General features: G+C 36.7%; 1 protein-coding gene across 1 annotated transcript; it reads right to left on the bottom strand.

Moving 5' to 3' along the window:
- Positions 1 to 17,535: 17,535 nt before the first annotated feature.
- Positions 17,536 to 19,950, bottom strand: LOC149006564 (toll/interleukin-1 receptor-like protein). The gene is made up of 4 exons (XM_089165481.1): positions 19,933 to 19,950; positions 18,540 to 18,677; positions 18,119 to 18,438; positions 17,536 to 17,731 (listed from the first exon to the last, which is right to left on the bottom strand). Exons 1-4 carry the CDS (start codon positions 19,948 to 19,950, stop codon positions 17,536 to 17,538), a joined length of 672 nt encoding a protein of 223 aa, XP_089021607.1.
- Between the last annotated feature and the right edge of the window lie 812 nt (positions 19,951 to 20,762).

Genomic DNA, 20,762 nt, shown 5'->3' with positions numbered 1-20,762 from the left:
CTGATGGTGCTTTAACTTATAGAGGAAGACTGTGTGTACTAGCAGTTGAAGAACTTAAGGAAGAAATTCTGAAAGAAGCACATCAATCTATATTCATTGTACAACCCGAAAGTACCAAGATGTATAAGGATTTGAAGGAACACCATTGGTGGATTGGACTGAAGAATGATGTGGAAGGCTTTGTGGCCAAGTGTGACACTTCTCAGCAAGTTAAAGCTGTTCGACAATAGTCATCAGGACTTCGGCAGCCGCTTCGTGTTCCTAATTGAAAGTGGGAAGACATCACTATGGACTTTGTCACTAGCTTACCTCACACAAGCAAAGGGAATGACACTGTGTGGGTTATTATTGATAGATTGACTTAATCAAAACATTTCATTCCTATGAATATCACGTACACCATGGATAAGTTAGCAAGGTTGTATGTGGACAATGTAGTGCGTCTGCACAAAATTCGAGTAAGTATAGTATTAGACAGAGATCCAAGATTTACCTCTAAATTCTGGAATAGTTTATACAAAGCTTTGGGAACTCAACTAAATCTAAGTATAGCTCATCATCCACAAACTGACGGACAGTCTGAGCAAACAATTCAGATCTTGGAAGGTATGCTCAAATCTTGTGTAATGGATATGGGAGGTAATTGGGATGAACATCTAGCTTTGGTGAAATTTGCCTATAGCAACAGTTACCAATCAACGATAGGCATGGCTCCTTTCAAAGCATAGTATGGACACACTTGTAGAACTCCGTTGTATTGGACCAAAACTGGTGAAAGAAGAATTATAGGTCCATAGATGATAGAAGCTACAAGTGCAGTGGTTGATATGATCAGAGAAAGAATTAAGACAACACAGTTAAGGTACAAGTCTTTTAAGGACAAAAGACAGACTGATCTGGAATTCAAAGTTGGGGAAAGAGCTTTTCTGAAAGTATCACCTATGAGTAATGAGATTCAACATCAAATGAAAGCTTAGCCCTCGGTACATCGGACCATATGAGATCATTGAAAATGTTGGACCGGTTGCATACCTATTAACCTTACCCTCATTGTTAGCAGGTGTGCATGATATGTTTCATGTATCGATGCTATGAACTTTGTTTTGCAGTAAAAATTCAACAGCCACTGCTACAGGTGGGTTCATGGTAGGAATTGTAGACTAATGAGCCTTTGCTCTCTCTAACAACAGTGTTTGAGTAACAGGCGAAAAACCTATTGAATCAGAGACAAAGAGACCAGGGGCGAAACTAGGATTCAACATTTGGGGGGCCGAAGAATGAAAGTCCAGATCACCTTCTCGTTAGGGAAGCACTAATGCTTTTTTGCCACACATATTGTGTGGGCCCTTATAAGACCCACTGGGGGTCCCACCTCTAAATTAGTTTATTATATTAAGGCATAGGCCCACATATATTTTGTAGGGCCCACACATATTTGAAAGAAATTGGTAATAATGATATTATTTTTTGACAAAATGTAGTAGGTAAATTAAAGCAACAATACCAAAAAAAAAAAACAAAAAATGACATAACTTCAACCCTAAAAAGTTAGATGCAAACCAATGGTAGTTAGTTACCTTATTAACTATAGACATTTTATTTATAATATAAAATCAAATAACAAAAATTGCAGAAGAAATAAAGAAACAGAGAATATAAAATAAAATAAAAGAATAACAAAAAAAATTAAAAAAATGAGAAAAATAGAAAATGTAAATAAATTGAGAAAGAGTACTTAATTTTGGAGAATATTTTTTTCCAAATTTTCCTTAACTCACGTTTATAGAAGAGAAGAGAATAAATAGGAAGAAAAGAGGAGAGATGAGAAAGAGAAAGAATACCTAATTTTGGAGTATATATATTTTTTTCCAAATTTTCCTTTACTCACGTTTATAGAAAGAGAAGAGAATAAATAGGAAGACAAGAGGAGAGAGGAGAGATGAGAGATGAGAGATTGGAGAATAAATAGGGATTGAGGAGTTAGATTCTAATTAGGAATGACATTTTGAATAAATAAGATTTTTTTTTTCAAAAATTCCCTTAACCCACGTTTATAGAAAAATACTGGAAAAAAAATTAAAGAAATTAATAAAAATTTTCAAAAAATGGGGGGCCATGGCCCCCTCCGGCCCCAATGTACATCTGGAAGAGACAAAAAGAAAGATCCACAAGAAGAATTGAAACAACGAACTTGACTAGTAAATTATTGTGTTTGTGAAAGGAGCATGAGATCCAATCTGAGTTCATTTCCTTCACTGTTTCTGAAGTTTCCTCAAACTAAATCTGAAACAAAGCATGGCAACAATCTCCTTCTTTCTTATTCAGACCAAAGAACACTGGCATAAAAACCCAGATTTGTTTTTGTTGGGAGTCATGCCAGCATTGCCACATCAACCTCCATTAGTTTTAATGATAACAAACATGAATTATTAATGGCTATATTGAGTTGTGTTTGCCTAGTTCAATATGAGAGCAAGTGGACAAAATTCAACTCAATACCAAATGCCTAAGCCCAAGTCAAGGCCATGACCAAGCCAAGATGGACATGAAGTCTGTCACATCCAGCCAGCCGGTACCCTATTTGGAATACTCGAGTGTGTGATCCACAGTCCCGAAGATCAAGTTTAGGAACGATCATATCCACTTAGCACAATAATATAATCAAAAGCAAGAATAAATCAACTGTTTAACTTTATTAATCAAAATATGAAGATATGGTTCAAGAATACAATCAGAGTGTGGAAAATGATACCAATCAACTGTAGAGTGAGGCGGAAAAATCACTCCACAGACAAGCGGAAGGTAGATCAAAAGCAAAAGAAGATTACAACCAGTTCCCAACATGAAAGGGGAACAAACTAACTAAGGTATCAGCGAGTCTATAAAGATCAAAAAGAGGATGAGACGGTGTCACATCGCTGGCACACAAGTGCTAAAGCCGAACTACTCTTGATAAGTATCAATCTCGTACTGATAGTCTTCACCCACGTAATCACCATAGCCAGCTATACGGCAACCTTACAGCTTTGGAATCATTGTTTCAATCTTTGTGGTGGGAAATTTACTACTTTCCTTTTGTTTTTGTCATTTTCTTTTCTTTTATTCTTTAGTTAATTTTTTTTATATTAAAAAAAAAATCTCATTCTTTCATCAGAGCCATTAATTGCATTAGCGAGTTAGTGCACGTGTGTCTGGACTCGTGATTCTACAAATAGAATTGTCCGAGTGTCTAACTTGACCATGGAAGCTCTACCTCCACCACCTCCACCTAAGAGTCTTAGGGATAGATTTTATCCAACCCGATTTGCACAACCTTCCTGTATACGTTTACCTGAAGTGAGGGGTAATAATTTTGAGCTCAAATCTCATTATCTGTCTATGTTACCCCAATTTCATGGGTTACCTGATCAAGATGCATATTTGTTTCTTAGGGAGTTTGAGGAGGTTTGTGTCCTTATGAAGGTACAACAACTCACTGATGATGCTGTAAGACTACGGTTTATTACATTTGCATTAAAGGATCAAGCTAAAAAGTGGCTTTATAGCTTACCTAGGGATAACATTATCACATGGGAACAATTCACTGTCCTATTCTTGAAGAAATTCTTTCCTTTCTCTAAGACGAATAAAATAAGAAATGATATTCTTCAATTTCGTCAAAAACCCAATGAGTCTTTTGCTAAGGTAATGGAGAGGTTTCAAAGCCTTCTCCAAGAATGCCCTCACCATGGTATAGAATTATGGCATTTATGCCAAATAATTTATGAGGGTATTGTTGCTTGTATCTCAAGATATTACGCAAGTATACGTATCGCAATCAAGTAATAAATGATAAGTACAAAATCGATCCCACGGAGAATTATATCCTTAACTTTCAATGTAAAAGTAAAATTGATTTAAATGAAATTAACAAGGTTGATTGGTATTTGTCTAACTAATTAACCAAATGACAGGTAAAGAAAACTAAGGAACTAAAATGTAGATTTGAGCAATGGAAGAAACTTAATGAGTGACAAGTGTGTTAGGAATCAAGTTTCCCTTCCCCTGAATTTTAAAACACAAATACTAAAGCAATACTACAACCCCAAGATAAATCAAGAACTTGGAATGAATGGCAATATGGTATTTTCCAATACACATAAGCTAGCATCCTAAATCAACATCTGCATATTCCTATGAAGAATTGAATTAATAATGCAATTTAAACCCAATCCAATCAATGGTAATGTGAGGTAATTGGGTATTCCTACCCAACCTACTAATTAACACAACCTAATTAAAGATGATGCTAACTCACACAATTCAACAAACACCTAGACTTCATTAATTTTCCAATTAATGAAATCATAACATTCATTCAAGAAAGATCATTCAAGAACTGAAATTAGTCAATATAACATGCTGAATTCATTAACAATAAAGTGGATTGCAATAAAACTAAAGAACACATGATTAGTTACATATCAAAATTCAGGTTTAGGTACTACTATCATCCCAACACAGCTAAGATTTAGCCCATAACAGAATTCAAATGCATAAAACCAAGTATAGTTGACATGAGACTAGAAAATAAGAAGATAGAGTTATAAAAACAAGAATAAACTAAGGCTTCAATGCTTCCACATGAGCTCCAGCTTTCTTCTTCAGCAAATCAGCAACTCCAGCAGCTCCTTGCTTCCACAAGAGCTCCAGCATTCGTTCTCTACCTCCTTTCTCTCAGCCCAGTCTCTCCTCCACACCTTGGTCGAATCTCCCCTCTTGTCCTCCTTGCCTCTCTTCTCTTTCTTCCATAAATGTCTTCAATCATTAGGTTAGATTCTGGCCATAGGATTAGAACCTTCCTCCTGAGATCAAGGGCTAAAAACCATCATGTATTTACAAGAATTTAGTCCACTTAAGTTAGCCCTTTTTGGTCAATTCCATTTGAATTGGATCTGAAAATATTCTGCTCCGTTGTTGTAGCAATGCAGCAACAACTCTACAACAAAGTTAGAGGACATGTTCTTCTATTATGAATCTTCACCTACATGTTCAAGAGAAAGAGAAACAGTCAAATTCATCCATAAAAAGAAGGAAAATTCATGCAATGTGACAAAAATGAACTAAACAAAATGCAACATGTTGAGACTAAATAAAACAACACCTAATGAATACTATCACTAAAACAAAGACAAAATACTCCTAAATCAAGCCATCTCAAGTATAAAAGTTATAAATCTTAACTCTATTTCATAGAGTTTTCAGGTATCGATTATCAAACAAAGCAACTCTTGGAATCTATGTGCCCCACAGGATTTACATCTTTCACTGATGATTCCAAAGCTTAGGAATTTCTTTTAGACCTAGCAGATAGAACTAGAGAATGGGAGTCAACCCAAGAGTCTGAAAGGATTAGTAGGGGATATTTTGTTGATAGCCAAGTTCATAAGGAAGCACAAATAGATAATCTTTTAAAAAAGTTAGAGACTTTGGTAGTTAAGGCTGCATCACCATCACCAAGTCAAGCACATTTTATTGACAATTCTATTGCTATGTGTGCATGGTGTCAATCTCCTACACATGTAATTGAGGAATGTCCTAGCTATTCTGGAGGCCAACATGAAAATGTCAGTGCGATGTTTCCAAACCCGTATAGTAACACGTACAATCCTGGGTGGAAGAATCATCCTAACTTTTCATGGTCTCAAGGGCAAAACCAAAATGGATCAAGCAATTATTCCACACAAAATCACTTTGGTGCCCCTCAAAAGCAAAATGCCCAATTTTCTCATAATCCAAATGTCCAGTTCCCTCAAGCCCCAAATTTCCAGAATGCCAATTTAGCTAGACCTATCAATCCACCTATTGTGCCTCATTTGCTTCACATTGCACAAAATCAATCATCACCTGGTTTCAACAGAGGTAACAATCCAGAGTTTTCTCGTCTCTCTTCCTTAGAGAAGAATATGGAAGTACTCTCCAGCACCTTCATGACTTCTATGCATAATATGGAAAAACAAATTTTCACTCTTGCAAGTGCTTTGTCTGAGCGAGAAAAAGGTAAAATGCCTAGCCAACCTGAGTTAAATTCTAGGATTCAGATTCAACAAAGACCACAAAATCAAGTCAACCAAGTTGAATCCTCCCATTCTTCTTTAGCTTCAATTAATTCTGTGTCTGCATTGAGAAGTGGGAAAGGGTATTTAACAGGTGAGTCACATATTAATGAAAAGAGCGAGATTAGTGACCATTGTGATGAGGAGAATGTTCAAGTATCTCCTAATGAGGGTTTGTCTGAGAAACCCATAGAAGTTGAGGATGAGCCAGTTGCTTTAGCAGTACCTAAGTTTGGAGAACCAATATCAGAAACTATGAGAAAAGAGCAAATTTCAAATGAGAGTTCTTATGTTCCTAAGGCTCCTTATCCTAGTCGTCTAGTGAATAAGAAGAAGACTGCAACTATGGAGAAAATTTTTGATGTCTTCAAAAAGGTAGAAGTGAATATTCCTCTTTTGGATGCCATATCCCAGATCCCCGCCTATGCAAAAGCGTTGAAAGATTTATGCACTCATAAAATGATCACTAGCATTCCCCAAAAGGCGTTCTTGGCAGGTAACATTAGTTCCATAATTACTCAACCTGTAGTAGCCAAGTATAAGGATCCAAGGAGCCTTACCATAGCTTGTGTCATATGCAATACACACATTGAACATGCTTTACTTGATCTTGGTGCAAGTGTGAATCTTTTGCCTTACCATGTTTATAAGCAACTAGGACTGGGAGAATTGAAAGCAACTAGAACTACTCTTCAGTTGGCAGATAGGTCGTTAAGATTCCTAAAGGGATGGTTGAAGATGTTTTACTGAAAGTGGGAGAATTTATTTTTCCAGTTGATTTCATTGTGCTAGATACTAAACCTTTTTCAATCAAGGATGAAATCCCAATAATTTTAGGAAGACCATTTTTGGCTACTAGTAATGCATTAATCAATTGTCGAAATGGCCTCTTACGATTATCTTTTGGAAATCAAACTGTAGAGTTTAATATGTTCAGAATAGGGAAACAACCACAAATAGAAGAAGAGATAAATATGCTTGAGGAATCTTTTGATTTTCCTAATGATGTGATTACCAACTTTGAGATTGATTTTGATTATGAATTTCAAGAATGTATGGATATGTTGGATGATGATAGTGAAACTTTCTTTTCTGAAGTCTTAAATTTTCACACACCTTTGGAGCCTATTAAACCTCTATCCATCTCCATCTCCATTCCCAAGCCCTCAATAATTGAACCCCCCAAGCTAGAATTGAAAGAGTTGCCTTCTAATTTGAAGTATGCTTTATTGGAACAAGATAATACTCTTCCTATCCTTGTTGTCTCTGATTTAACTTCTGACAAAGCAGAAGAGTTGATCACACTGTTGAATGATAATAGAGAAGCATTGGGTTGGTTTGTCACTCATATCAAAGGTCTAAGCTCTTCCATTGAAGAACATCATATTCATCTTATGAAATATGCAAAACCTTCTAGAGAACCTCAACGTATGATGAGAATTTTCTTTAACATTGTGAATGTTTTTCTTGAGATCTTTAGAGATGATTTTTCGATTCACGGTTTTTCTTATTTGGAGTGCCTTCCCCATCATACATTGATATTGAAGATAAGACTAAAGCTTCCCATGATAAGCACATCTTGATTGAAAGGTATACCCCTCATTTGTCTTTTTTGTTTAGCATACATGCATTGAGGACATTGCATTACTTAAGTGTGGGGGGGGGGGGTATAGCTGCGTTGTAGATTTTAACTTTGACTTTTGGTTATTATACATATTCTTTCAATAGCTATGATGTGTGAAATGAGAGTGATTTTGGTACCCATCATGAACACATAAAAACCCTGTTGAGAGGAAGGTAACTTGTATATATGTTGAGATGAGACTTTCCTTAGAAAAATAAAAGGCCCTTAACTTAAGGCGTTGAAGCATCTATGAGTTATGTGGGTCCTTGTTTCTTTGGCTAGAAGTTGAGATCAATTTTGTGTATGGCATGACAAAAGAAGAAAAAGAAAGAAAGAAAGAAAAAAAAGAGTAGAAAGTAAAAGTTGAATTCCTTGGAACTAGATCGAAACTCTTAAGAAGGAGATTATTGAAAAGAACTCTCGCATCACTGTCTATGTGGGCATATGCAAAGCAAAGCTACAAAGTAACTTGGGTTTCTGGTGTCTGCTCCACCATGTTATTCAAGCCAACCGTAGTGGAGTAATGTAGAGTTCACGACTGAAAAGAAAAAAAGAGAGAAATAAATACAAGTGTCATCAATGCCTTGTTAAAATTGTTTGGTAAAAAATACTTCAAAACCTTAGCCCTTGGTCCCCTTACTTTATGAGTGGTTTTGCTTAAAGGAGAGGTGTACTTGAAAGATATAAGGTGAGTCCTTGATTGAGATATATGCTAAGTCTCAAGAATCAATATGGGGTAATAAAGTTCAAGTGTGGGGGATCTTAAATCAATGGCGAGAAAAAATGTTATAGCTATTGATCTTGTATGAGTACTTACCAATTGTTAGAGTTGGAATTTGCAATGTTTTATTTTGAGCTAAAATTGGAATTTTGGATGTACATTCACTACAAACATCCACGAGACAAAACTCGTCCTCTAGGGGTAACCTAGTGGTTTAAAGGCTCGTTGCACATGCTAAGTGTAACCGTGATTCCTACGAAAGTGAGTTAAGATTTATTTTGTTGCACTAGTTTCTTACATGCATTTGTATTTTTCTTTAATTTTTGCTTGAGGACAAGCTTAATCTAGGGCATAAAGCATGCATTTTATACACTTAGAGTGGAGTTACCTTGGGTTTTATGTTGTTTTTGCAGATTTTAGGACTTTTCAAGATTTAAGCAAATATTTGGAGTTTTGGGCTTGAATCATGCTATTTCACACGTCAAGAAGTTCATTCAAATTCTCAAATGCGAAAATGGGCCTGATCTGGAGCATGATGGGCTAGAGATGTGTGATTATGGGCCAACTCCGAAATATTGAAGAGATAAAGAAGGCAAATCTGATCTACGGCTGAGATTTTAAATCAAATCTACAGAGATATTATTGAGAGAGTCCAAATGGAAAAGAGTCCTTGCATACCTCAATATCTAATTTCCTATCTTGGATTTAATTAAAGAAAGAAAAAGAGGAAAAAGAATTAAATTCAGAAAGAAAAAGAGGAAAAATTCCGTGTTTGAATGCCTTTGTCCAGTTTCGATCAAACCCTTCATCGAACGGTCATCCAATGTTCGACCGTGCTGATTTTTGGAGGAGAGCTTCACGACTACTTAAACCTCAAATCCAACGGTGGAATTATGCATCTGATCTCTCTAAGTTGGTGCGATTACTACGTCAAAACCCTAATTGGCTGAGTCAGATAGAAACCCCGAGTTTTATTCAAATTCAGCCGTGCTTCATATCTCATGTAAACTCTATAAAAGGAGATCATATTCCATCAAAGGAGGACATGTTCTAGAGCTTAGTTGTAGCATTCTTTCTTCTCTCTTCAGTTTATTTATGTTTTCTCTAGTTTTCTTTGCTTGCATTAGTGAGATTTAAATTTCTAGATTCAATGTTTAGGTTTAATCTTTTTATGTAATGCAATTCAAGTTCAAGCTTCAAGCTTCAAGTTTCAATTTTTTTAGATTCGTTTTTCTCTGGGTCTAGCAATTGCAGATTTAGATCATTCTAGATCTAGATCCGGTTGTTAGGGTTGGTTGAGATTTGAATCATTTGTTCAATTCGCAAGTAAGTAACCTTCTTTATTAATCTCCTCTCCTCCCTCCATTCCCGCTTCTATCTACCCCTCCATATTCTTAATTTAGGATTTACTTTCAGCATTATTTATTGTTCTCCCTTCCCTTGGATCCTTGATCAGAGATGCCTACAGTCGTGCCTCTCTTTGGTTAAGGTTTCCTTTTCCTTTTATTGCTTTGTTTATTGCTTTGTTATTTACTTTCTGTTATTTACTTTTTGCCTATTCATTCATAATCTCGGACCACATAACGGGAGCAAGCCTACAGTCGTGCCTGCTTCTGGTGACGGGTGGTGTTGCATCTGCATTTTAGCTATGAACTAAATTTTACTGACTGCTTTAACATACTAACTGGTTTTACTTTTTTTTTCTCCTTTTTATTTTTATTGTTCGCAATTTCAATTCCTGTCTTTTATTTATGCATTGATTGTGTTTAATTTATTTTTCGTTTCAATTCGATTGTATTAGACGTATAGATTAGAATCATTTAGTTTAGTTAATTAGTTAACAAAAATTGAATCATTCCACTCTCGCATTACTATTAAGAAGTTGAATTATAAGTGGCATATCTCCTTGAGATCGACCCGTTAGCTACACGATACCGTGCGCTTGCAGTTACTTTTAAATTTCACAGACATCTTTAAAGTACTGACCATCATAGTCAACAATAGTAGTATTACCTGCAGAAAAGTCTAACAGAAGATGTTGCAAAAAGGAGTGAGTTCAAAAGAACACAACAAGACAGTTCAGTCCATAATAACATAATAACACATGAAAGCAAACCATACAGATTGCAGAATGATATGAAACAAACAATGCAGATATGGTTCTAACTCTATGTATGATGGTCTCTATTGGCAGACGCATTTTAAGTCATAGCACCATACTCCTCTGGGTAGTTCTTAGTCACTCTTCCCTCACGGCTCTGATGCACGTCTTTTGGGTTCTCCGCGGTAATTGGGTTAACGCATCCATCCGGACATTCCATGGTTGGGGTTTAAGTCAACACTCTCTTACTCTGCCATTGGTATGAGTACTAGCGCGTGTCAGGGTTATGCCTAGCCAAATGCAAGTCTTCTACTTAGTTATATCAACTTAGATCCAGATACTTCAATTCCTCCCATTTGGGATCCTTTCCGGTATCCTTCTCCCAAGAGTCAGCGTATCTTTATGGAATCCACCATCTCGGACTACGGACTCATCAACCCTATTGGCCAGCTACATCAAGCTAACAAGTACTTCCGTTCGCTCTCACGGGTCATTTCACTGGTCTTGAGTTCCAGAGCCCACGTTTCACTTCTGCAATTGTACCAATGAATGACCTCTCACGAGTATCCTCAGTGTGACTCATGTCCTATACAGATATTCCGAATTTGAAGTGCCCACAAATCACCATTGCTACCACGGGTTGCTCAGTCTCAATTCCCTTCCGATCGGGTTTGATATAATAGGGACATCCTAGCCAAACACTTCTAGACATGCCCTAGGTATGTCAACCAGTAATTAGGGAAAGCGCCAAGGGGTAACATAGGAAAATGTCCCATACCACCTCCACTGGTGTCCAAATGCAGGAACGCCAAAGGGCATTCCCCATTCCTCAATCACATTCTCAATCAATCATTCACAAGCACAACTGATAATACAAAACATAAGTAACCAATCATTCATAATTGAAATTAGAATTGAATTATACGAACAAGCACTACTGTAGTTGAGAAAATACAGCAGCAATATAGTTATAAGAAACTAACTACAGCAGTACTATGATCATGTATTCTAAATCAAATACAAGTAAACATGCATATTAGGTTATTAGAGATCAACCGTCCTTACCTTAAGTAATCTTTAAAGGATTCCGTAGAATTAAAGAGGAAGAGGTCCAAGACTAGCAATTAAGACCTAAACAAGCATATAATAAAGATTAGGATTAAGACCTAGAAGATTAGGAGTCAAACGGAGACAAAACAGGGCAAAATCTGCTGTCAGCAGCCCTTTGATTGATGCCTTGGTTGATGGGATCGACCAAGCAAGTTCAGTACGGACAGAATATACTAATTTGGTCATAACTTCTTCGTTTGAAGTTCGATTGGTCTGAAATTCGAAAGGGAGCATCCTATAACATATTAGGACTATCCAAGAAGGTCAAAACATCAAATAAAGGTAAAAATATAGGTTCTTGATTTGAACCAAGAAGTTAGGGTTTCAAGGCATATAGTCCAAGGATCTCATGTAAGAACCAAGGAGAATAAAGATTCACCCTAGGGGAATATAGAATAATAAATCATAATTAATAAAGAGTGTTGGAGAGAATCAAAATGAATTAACGATAATCATTAGGGTTACCAGTTGGATACCCTCACATGAGAGTCACCCAAAATTGACTCTCAAAATAACCCAAGGTAGGTTCACAGAGTGAAAGGGAAACATCTGCTTGGTAATTCAAAGCAGAGAAAGCAATTGGGGAGGATTAAAAATAATAGGGTTCCCAATTGGATATTCTCTCATGAGGGTTACCCAAGGGTTTCCCCCAAAATCTCTTCATATAATGGTTTCCAATTGTCCAAGAAACATTAGGGATCAACTCCTCAATCATGAGGACACAAGGGAAGGTCATGGTAATGGTAGGAGACATTCCACACAATCATAAAGATAGGTAGAAAACAAAACAAGAGAGTAATCAAGGATTCTGGTAAGATCAAGAAGCAATAACATCAAGAAACAAGAACATCAAGAATTAGGAACATCACCATATGGTTTCATGAACTTCAAGAACATAGAGTGAATTGGGGAATTCACTCTAAGAAAGAAAGAAGAGTCAAGAATCAAGAAATAAGATCATCAAGAAACAAGAAACAAGAACATCACCATATTGTTTCAAGAACTTCAAGAATATAGAGTGAATTGGGGAATTCACTCTAAGAAAGAAAGAATAGTATTTTAAAATCAAGAAGGTATTGGAAAGGTCTAACAATGAGAGAAAACAAGGTAAGTAAAGTCAAAGGAAAGAAATTCTAATATTACATTTAGGGTTTTACCAACTAGAAACCGTGTATCCCACGGGAAGACTAGGGTGAATAAAGATTCACCCTAGGGAATAAAGATAAAGAAATCATAATAAAGAAATTCTTGGGGAGGATCCAATGAATTAAAAAGAGGATTAGGTTTTCCCTATTTGGTTACTGCTCATGAGAGTACCCAATTTGGACTCTCACAAAATCACCCTCTTTTTGGTTCACAAAGATTCATCCTAGGGAAAACAAGAGTAGAAATACATAATCAAGAAACGTATTGGGTAGGGTCTAACAATTAATAAATGATTAAGGTTTCCTAATTTGGTTACTTCTCATGAGAGTTACCCAAAATCAGCTCTCATAGAATAACCCTTACTTTTGCTTTCCAAGGATGGGGGAAAGAGGGAATCAACCTAACAATCATGGGGATAGAAGGAAAGGTTGTAGCACTGATGTGAGACCTTTCCCACAATCACCAAAATTCAGTAGAATAATAATGAAGGAGTGATCAAGATCTTAGGTAAGGTCAAATTCAAGAATCATCGCCATATGGCTTCAAGAACATAGAGTGAATTGGGGAATTCACTCTAGGGCTAAAAGAATTAGAGAAGAGGCTATTACAGTAGTGTAATACCTTTCTCATAATCAGAGGATCAAAAGTATAAAAGAAAGAATGAATCAAAGAAGAAACGAATCGATTACTAACCTTTTAGAAGAAGAACCGATGAAGAAACTCGAACAGATGCTTGAGGATCATTCTTGGCATTGGAGGAGAGGTTCTATGGCTCCTCCCACGTTCTCCAAAGGCTTAGAACTGATTGTGAGTGAAAAACACGGAGTTCCCCCTTTAAATAGCATAAGAAGTCCCTAAATTGCAAGGATTTCACCAAATTGTCCAAACTGCCCCTGTTGGTTGATTGGTTGCCAAAGAGGAAGTTCTAAGGTCCTTCCCACGTTCTCTAAAGAGTTAGAAACCTAGTGGGAACCACGAAATTCCAATAAATAAAGCTTTTAAAAACCCTAAAAACAGAAATTTACCAAATTGCCCCTGCCTGGGCAGCTTGCTCAAAATAGGGATTTAATGGGCCTAACTTCAATATCTTTGGATGGGCTTCTTTCAACACATCATACTACTTACCTAGTATGGAAGGATGTCTTCAAACCAGGTCCAACTAGGCTTTAGGCCCATCAACCAAGTTCTTCTTCATTAATGAAAGTCCAACTCCAAATCAAGTAAGGTTTCAATAAGGAAGCACCAATCATCAATATCCATGGGTTTTGGGTCAAACACTATGTCTTTTATTGCGATGGCCCACAGAGACTTCTTCCTTCACTTCGGGTCTTTGGATCTAAACTAAGGGAGAGGTCTGACTTGACTTCCTAGGACCTTCCAAGGATAACAACACTATACTTTTAGGTCAAACATTAAACAAGCCCTTTTTCACCCAAAATAGATAGGGTGTCCAGGCTAGGTTTGGGCTGGATTTCACAAAGTCTAAGTCAAGATGAACATGAAGAATGAAGTACAAGAAGACTCAAAGAACATCAATGATCTTCAACTCAAGCTCAAGCAAGAAGACTAAACAAATTAGGACTTAAGTCACTTCATGTACACTCATATGTAACTGCACTAAATTATACACATATCATCTAATTAGACTGACCTAACACATATTAGGAGAATGTATGAGGCTTAGGATTCGCTAGAAATCCCTAAATCCCTTTAAGTCCATGTATTTCTCGATAATAGGCTTTCTGTGTTTCAAAGGGAGCTCCGTCTGACCCAAATGGATGTTCGTCTGATCATAGAAGCTCAAACGGACATCCATCTCAGACGGACATCTAGATTCTGATACTGCACTGAGGTTTAATTATTCCTCTGCAGAAGGTGGTGATAAACTCTTCAAGCGAGAAATTTTGTTCTAGGTTAGCCCGGAAGTGTTGAACTGTCTTTCTGTATAAAGATATGCCAGAGAGAATAGGTGAAGGAAAAAAACCACTGTTGTAGAATTGTAGAGATCCCTTATTATGGGATAAGCCAATACCCTACCCGTGGCTCTCCTTGTGTAGGTATTGAGGATCAAGAGAGGTTTTTTTTTTTGGTTGAATTTGAGGGGGCCAGCTTATGTGCGCCTCCACTACATCTTCCTAATAGACTAATAGGAGTTAATTTTTCAATCAAATACATGAAGGATGGGATCATAAGTAACATAAAAAGAATATGGTTTAATTTTCATCACAAATGATGAGGGTATAAAAAGTAGGAAGAGAGGATTACCGTTTAATAAGCTAGCAACATGCATCAAGTATAGGATTGGACATAGAAGGATAACAAAGCCTTTTCCTAAAGGGTAGGAAAGAGAGTGCCACAAAGCAAGGCACCTTGGTAGCATGCCCATCCTTTTCAAAGTTTGGATCCTCTTCTTGTAGGGGCTCTCCCAATAAGTGCTTAATGAGTTATAGGATTGAACCATATGGTGTATCCAAATCCAACGAGTAGGATAAATCTCATGTGTATCTTTGGATTAAAATAGTATATGTGGTTGAATATTAGAATTTCATTACACTCAATGAAAGATTTCTTCGAGGGAGAGCAGCCAAATACTCCTTTTCCTTTATAAACAAGTAAAAGAGAAAATTATAAACCCAAGTCATCAACGTGGATGCAACTTCAAGAGAGTATGACAAGAAAGGAGGTACTGGGATTATTAGTCGAGATTGTTAAGGGAAGTCTGTTGCAAATGTCTCGATGCATAGATGTTTTAATTCAGCTCTTGAAAGTGAAGCCATAGCTCTAAGATTTGGTTCACTAGAGGTCTTTGCAAACTGTTTTGAATATGTGATGGTTCAGTTCATTGTCAGCAGCTTATAAATTTTATGGAAATTTCAGTGTCACCCCTTGAGTTACCCCCTAAAATTAATGTCACTCATTAAATTATCCAATTTATCAGTTAGATCCCCAGTAGGGGGAAGATATCAGTGACATCTTGACTTGAAAAATTAATATTATTTTTTTTTTTATATAAAATTTAAATTTTTTAAAAAAAGAGTTGTTTTTTGGTCTTGAGAACGATGAAACACATCAAATTGTTTTGCAAAAAGCCTTTATAGACACAAAAATTAAACTGGTTTGTTTCTTGAGAATGATAAAACGACCCTATTGCCAAACGCATTTTGATTGTTCTTCTGTGTTCTAAGAATGATAGTACTTAGAACACAGTTCTCTAGCCCGTTACTAAAGGCTCCCTAAGTTCTAGAACCGGGTTTTAGAGATGGGTGGGTTTTGCCAAAACTGATCATATCTTTCACTTAAAAACCAGCCTTCTGATCTCAACCATTTATTTAGAATAAGACACCTATCGCATTGAGATTTGTGATGCTGCACTGCTGTGCACAGCATACGATTTTTTCCCCTCACTCACCTCTTCCATTAAAGAAAATACTATTCCACTCATTCATAATACATAGTCTCATGGTTTTGGCTTGTTCATTCCTCTTCCCTTCTAAACCTGACAATACCACATTCAATATTATTAAAATAATACAATTTAAATACGAGACATTATACTTAGTAGAACGAATGAAATACGATTCAAAACAAGGGGTTGCAGGTAAGAAAATCATTTAATCAAAACAAATCAAATATCCAACTGAAAATTAACCAGACCCATGCAACCTGACTAGATGGACAAATAAATCCAGCAGTTAGTACTCTTACAGACTAAATCAAAGCAACAATTTTATCAATATTTCTGGTGTTCCTTCCCATTAGTTCCTCTGCATATTGTGCTTAATTGGGTCTGTTATCTTTGAAGAGAAAGGGTGGCAAACTCCATACTGCCTAATGGGTGAAGGTCCCACATCAATGTAAATATCCATTTAAATTAGCATAACAGCCGATGCGGTGGATAATAATCTATTTCTTCGATCTCCCGATCCCTGTTAATCATGTTCATCACGCTTGCTAAAACTCTGTCTATCATATCAGACCAATCCCTGAAAGATGCATCCATGTACGAGCCAATAAATAAGAAATGTTTCAAAAGATCAAGAAATCAGAGTATTAATTACGAGTATCTAATATTTTAGGAGAAAAAAAGAAAAGAAAAGGAAAATTAATTGCTTACTCTTTAGAATTGAACTCGATGCCCGCCCTTTTCTTGATGAACTTAAGGGCGCAACTAAACCTATCCATCTGCTCGTCTGAGAAACTTCCATCGCTCTTAACGGTCAGATCAGAAACTTTGGTGTCAAAGAAGATGGGTATCACTTTCTTGTTACATTCCATCAGCATAGCTAACTCATCGAGACAATTTTTAGAAGTGCAATAATCTGGAGAGATGATCGCCACCCCAACCTTACATTCCCGTATAGCAGTTTCAATGACCATCTCAAGATCTTCTCCAAGCATTATACTCCTCTTGTCCAAGAAGGAATTGAGTCCTAGACGGGTGAGATCCCGGTGAAGCAAAGCAGCGATGTTGCCCTTCGTGTCTGGCCCACGGTGGTTTATGAATACGTGAAAGGGACGAGAGACCTCGTAAGTAACAGCTCTGAAACTGATGCCGTTCAATTTATACCATCTGTTAAGTTTTATGAAAAAATTTGGTTCTTCAGCTAGCCCTCCCTTAGTGAAACTGAAAATCTCAACCCAAACTAATGCATATGTGATATATGTATATTTATACATATATGCATATCTGGTGCTAGTGTGCTGGGGGTGCTACATCTGGCTATATATATATATAAAGCTAGCTACGACGTCTTTCTTTGTAATTAAGGCGAAATCGATCGGTATAGTTTACGAACCCGAAATCTGTATTGCCTCTGCAGCTTGCTGAGAAACCCCTGGTCTCTCTGTATGCAGTCTGGGACCTCATCTTTATATTTCCTAAATCACTGAAAACGGTTTCAACAATTGCCTTCGTAAATTCCACCTGTTCGTGCCTGCAGTATAATTCAAACAAGAAGGAAAATAAATAAGTTGACTTTGAAAAAGAAAAAATTCGTAAGAACTGAACATAATTGAGTGAAACATTTTGCATGTGAACTAAAAAATGTAAGTTAGAATTGGAAACAAGCTAGGGGTATGTTAGTGTTAATTATTATTGCATTCTTTCTATTGATTCGATCACACCAAAAATCTTTACCGGTAAACAGAGAGAATTTTAAATCCGACGTCGTAGCTAGAAACATTGATGAACAAATTAAGGAAAATCTTTTCTTTTCTTTGGTTTGCTGGTTGAATCCAATCGGGATCAATCAATGGCGTTTTAAGATTGGTTGGTTAATTAAAGGAAAGCAAAGAGAAGTAGTGTTGTTTGGAATAATTACCCATCATCCATGTACCATCCTCTCAATTGACTGACCACTCTCAGAGCCTTCTTCCATCCCTCTACAGTATTGGTGTCGAATCTCTTCTGGTGGTCTTGAAAGGCAATCTCAAAGCTACCAGTCTGGTTTCGGACATCTGAGGGAGATACACCACAGAAAACGGGCATCACAACTATTTCTCCTCCTTGGTTACCCTTTTGCAAGCGCTCTGCAATCGCGGCAAGTTGATCGAGGCACGATCTGTTGTGAGCGTAACCTTGGGAGAATATGACGACGAAGATCTTGAACGGGTGGATCGCAGAGTGTATTGAGTCTATTGACTGTTCCATTAGATTTCGGTGGAGCCATAAATCTGAGTCTCTGAAAGTGAGAATTCCTCTGTTCCATCAACGCGCGCGGTGGTAGGTTGCTAGTGATGTACCGGGCAATCAGGACTTGAGCTCAAGAACACGTCTAACTTCCTCCTTGCCAAAGCGAAAATCAGTGATAAAGTAGGAGAAATGGAGTCTCGGCCGTTGAACTTCCGCCTTGCGGTATTCATTTGCGCCATGCATTCAAGCTGAGATTTATGAGAAGAAAATAGTCAGCTCAGAAGAACAGAAGAACTCATCAGATAGCTTCAACATCGACCTACGTCACTCGATGAAGATGAAGATTGAAGATTACCAAAGTCAAGTCACCAAAGAAGCAGCTTTATAGCAACTTCTCGGAGGGCAATACAAATTTCCTGTGTAGCGGTGAGAATCTTCCGTCTCGTTACTTCCAAGTATAAAATAAGAAATTCAACATCTCCCTCCCTCAATCATTCAACATTTAAAATCACCCAAATCACGTCAACAAGGAGCTCCGCAGCAGCTGCCAATCATCTTCGGGCATCCCACGTTTTGTGAATTTCTTTTCTTTTAACTTAATGATCTTTCTAGATCAAGAGAAGATAAAGGTTATTAATAATTTGGTATTAAAGTAAGTTTAAGAGCAAGAGCTTCATGAATAGAAAATTCAAAAACTTTTGACACATCATTGAATAGCTGCTGGTAATATTAGTCCCTTGCTGATTAATATTGCGGAGAGGTTTAAAGAATGTCTTCTTTTTTAATCATCCCAATATCTTCTCTTGGATTTTCTTTTTTATAGTGGTTTTTTTATATTATTTTTTTCTTTTTTTGTTTTATTATTGTTTTCTTTTCTTTTAATTTCTGATTGTTCTATTGAAGGGTTCTTCATAACAAAAGCTTTTAAGTATATTTTAATAATAAAAGTTTATTAATATATTCCTAATTAGTCTTTTGACTTTCTGTTTTTTGTTTGTTTGGTGTGTTTTTTTTTTTTCCTTGGTGTCTTTCTGTTTTTTTTTTTGGTTTTCTTTCTTGTTTTTTTCGGGTTCCTGGGTTTTGGGTGTTTCTGTTGTTTTGTCTGGTTTTTGCTGTGTCCTTCTTTTTTTCTGCTTTTGGTTCCTGGGTCCTTTCCGGGTGTGGATTATTCTGGCATCACTCACCCACCTCTCATCCCCTCCTCTCTCGTCTCTCCGCTCTCTCTCCGCCCGCGGTTTGCGTTTCGTGGAGAATCGTCGTTACTTGAGAGTCTTACTCTCGTGTTGGCCGGTTTTGGGGTTGTGCTCAATATCTCTGGGGTCTTTCTTTTTGCCTATTCATCTACTTGCGTTATTTGTACAATAGGGTTCTTGATTTATTGGTTTAATGGGGGAAGCGTTGGATTTAAAAGGGTGGAAAATACTAACTTCCAGCAATACAAGGGGCCTACAATTCTACTTGGTTAGATTTATTGCGATTTGTTTTTCCCGAGTTGGTGCATACTTGCACAATTCGCGTCATCGGCGAATTTAGTGGCCCGGAGGTTTCAATGGAATAAAAAAAACCTGATTTTGTAACATTGCAGAAACCCTAGGATGTATCTGGTTGTCTTTTTATGAGTTTTCATTTTGGTGTATATGCAATTATGTCTGTTAGTTCCTGAAATTAGTCTTTTGACTTAAGGTATTCTTTTTCTTTTTTCTTTCTTTTTTTTCTTTTTTCTTGTTGTTTTGGCTCTCTTAAGGGTAGATTGCTTGACTTGACTTGAGTTAATACGACCCACGAAGACTGTACAAGAGCTTGATGAATAGAAAATTCAAAAACTTTTGACAGCCATGCATTGAATAGTTTCACTTATGTCTTTTGACTTATGACATCCCTGTCTTCATGCTTTAATGATTCATGTGTTCTTTTTTCACAGCTGAGAAGAAAGACAAGCTATTCCAAGCTTTTATATAAAACCACAAATAAATCATATGAGTTTTAAAGGGACAAAATATATGTGTGTTAGTTAATCCTATCCACTATGTTGATTAATAAGTTAGATGAGTTCAAAGGCCATGCCTCATGTTTTGGTATGGTAAAAGATCAAGGACCTCTTGCTCTTGACACCAAATTTCTTAATTGGAAATGAAGTAAGGTGAACGTGATTTAAAAAACAGTTAATCAAGGCAGCCAAAATTATCACAGCTATTCCTCTCAATGCATATTACTTGAGAATATCCTTAAAAAATACATCTGATTCTTTTCAATTTGGAATTATGAACCCTTTCACCCATTAAAACATGATAGTGAATAGAAATTAGATCATGCAATGAAAGAATCATGTTCAA

The sequence above is a fragment of the Hakea prostrata genome, chromosome 8 (assembly GCF_041222555.1).
Source record: "Hakea prostrata isolate BN-2017 chromosome 8, UWA_Hpros_2, whole genome shotgun sequence".
Lineage (NCBI taxonomy): Eukaryota > Viridiplantae > Streptophyta > Magnoliopsida > Proteales > Proteaceae > Hakea > Hakea prostrata.
Note: the sequence above shows the minus strand (reverse complement) of the source record. Positions and strands in the feature narration are given on the sequence as shown.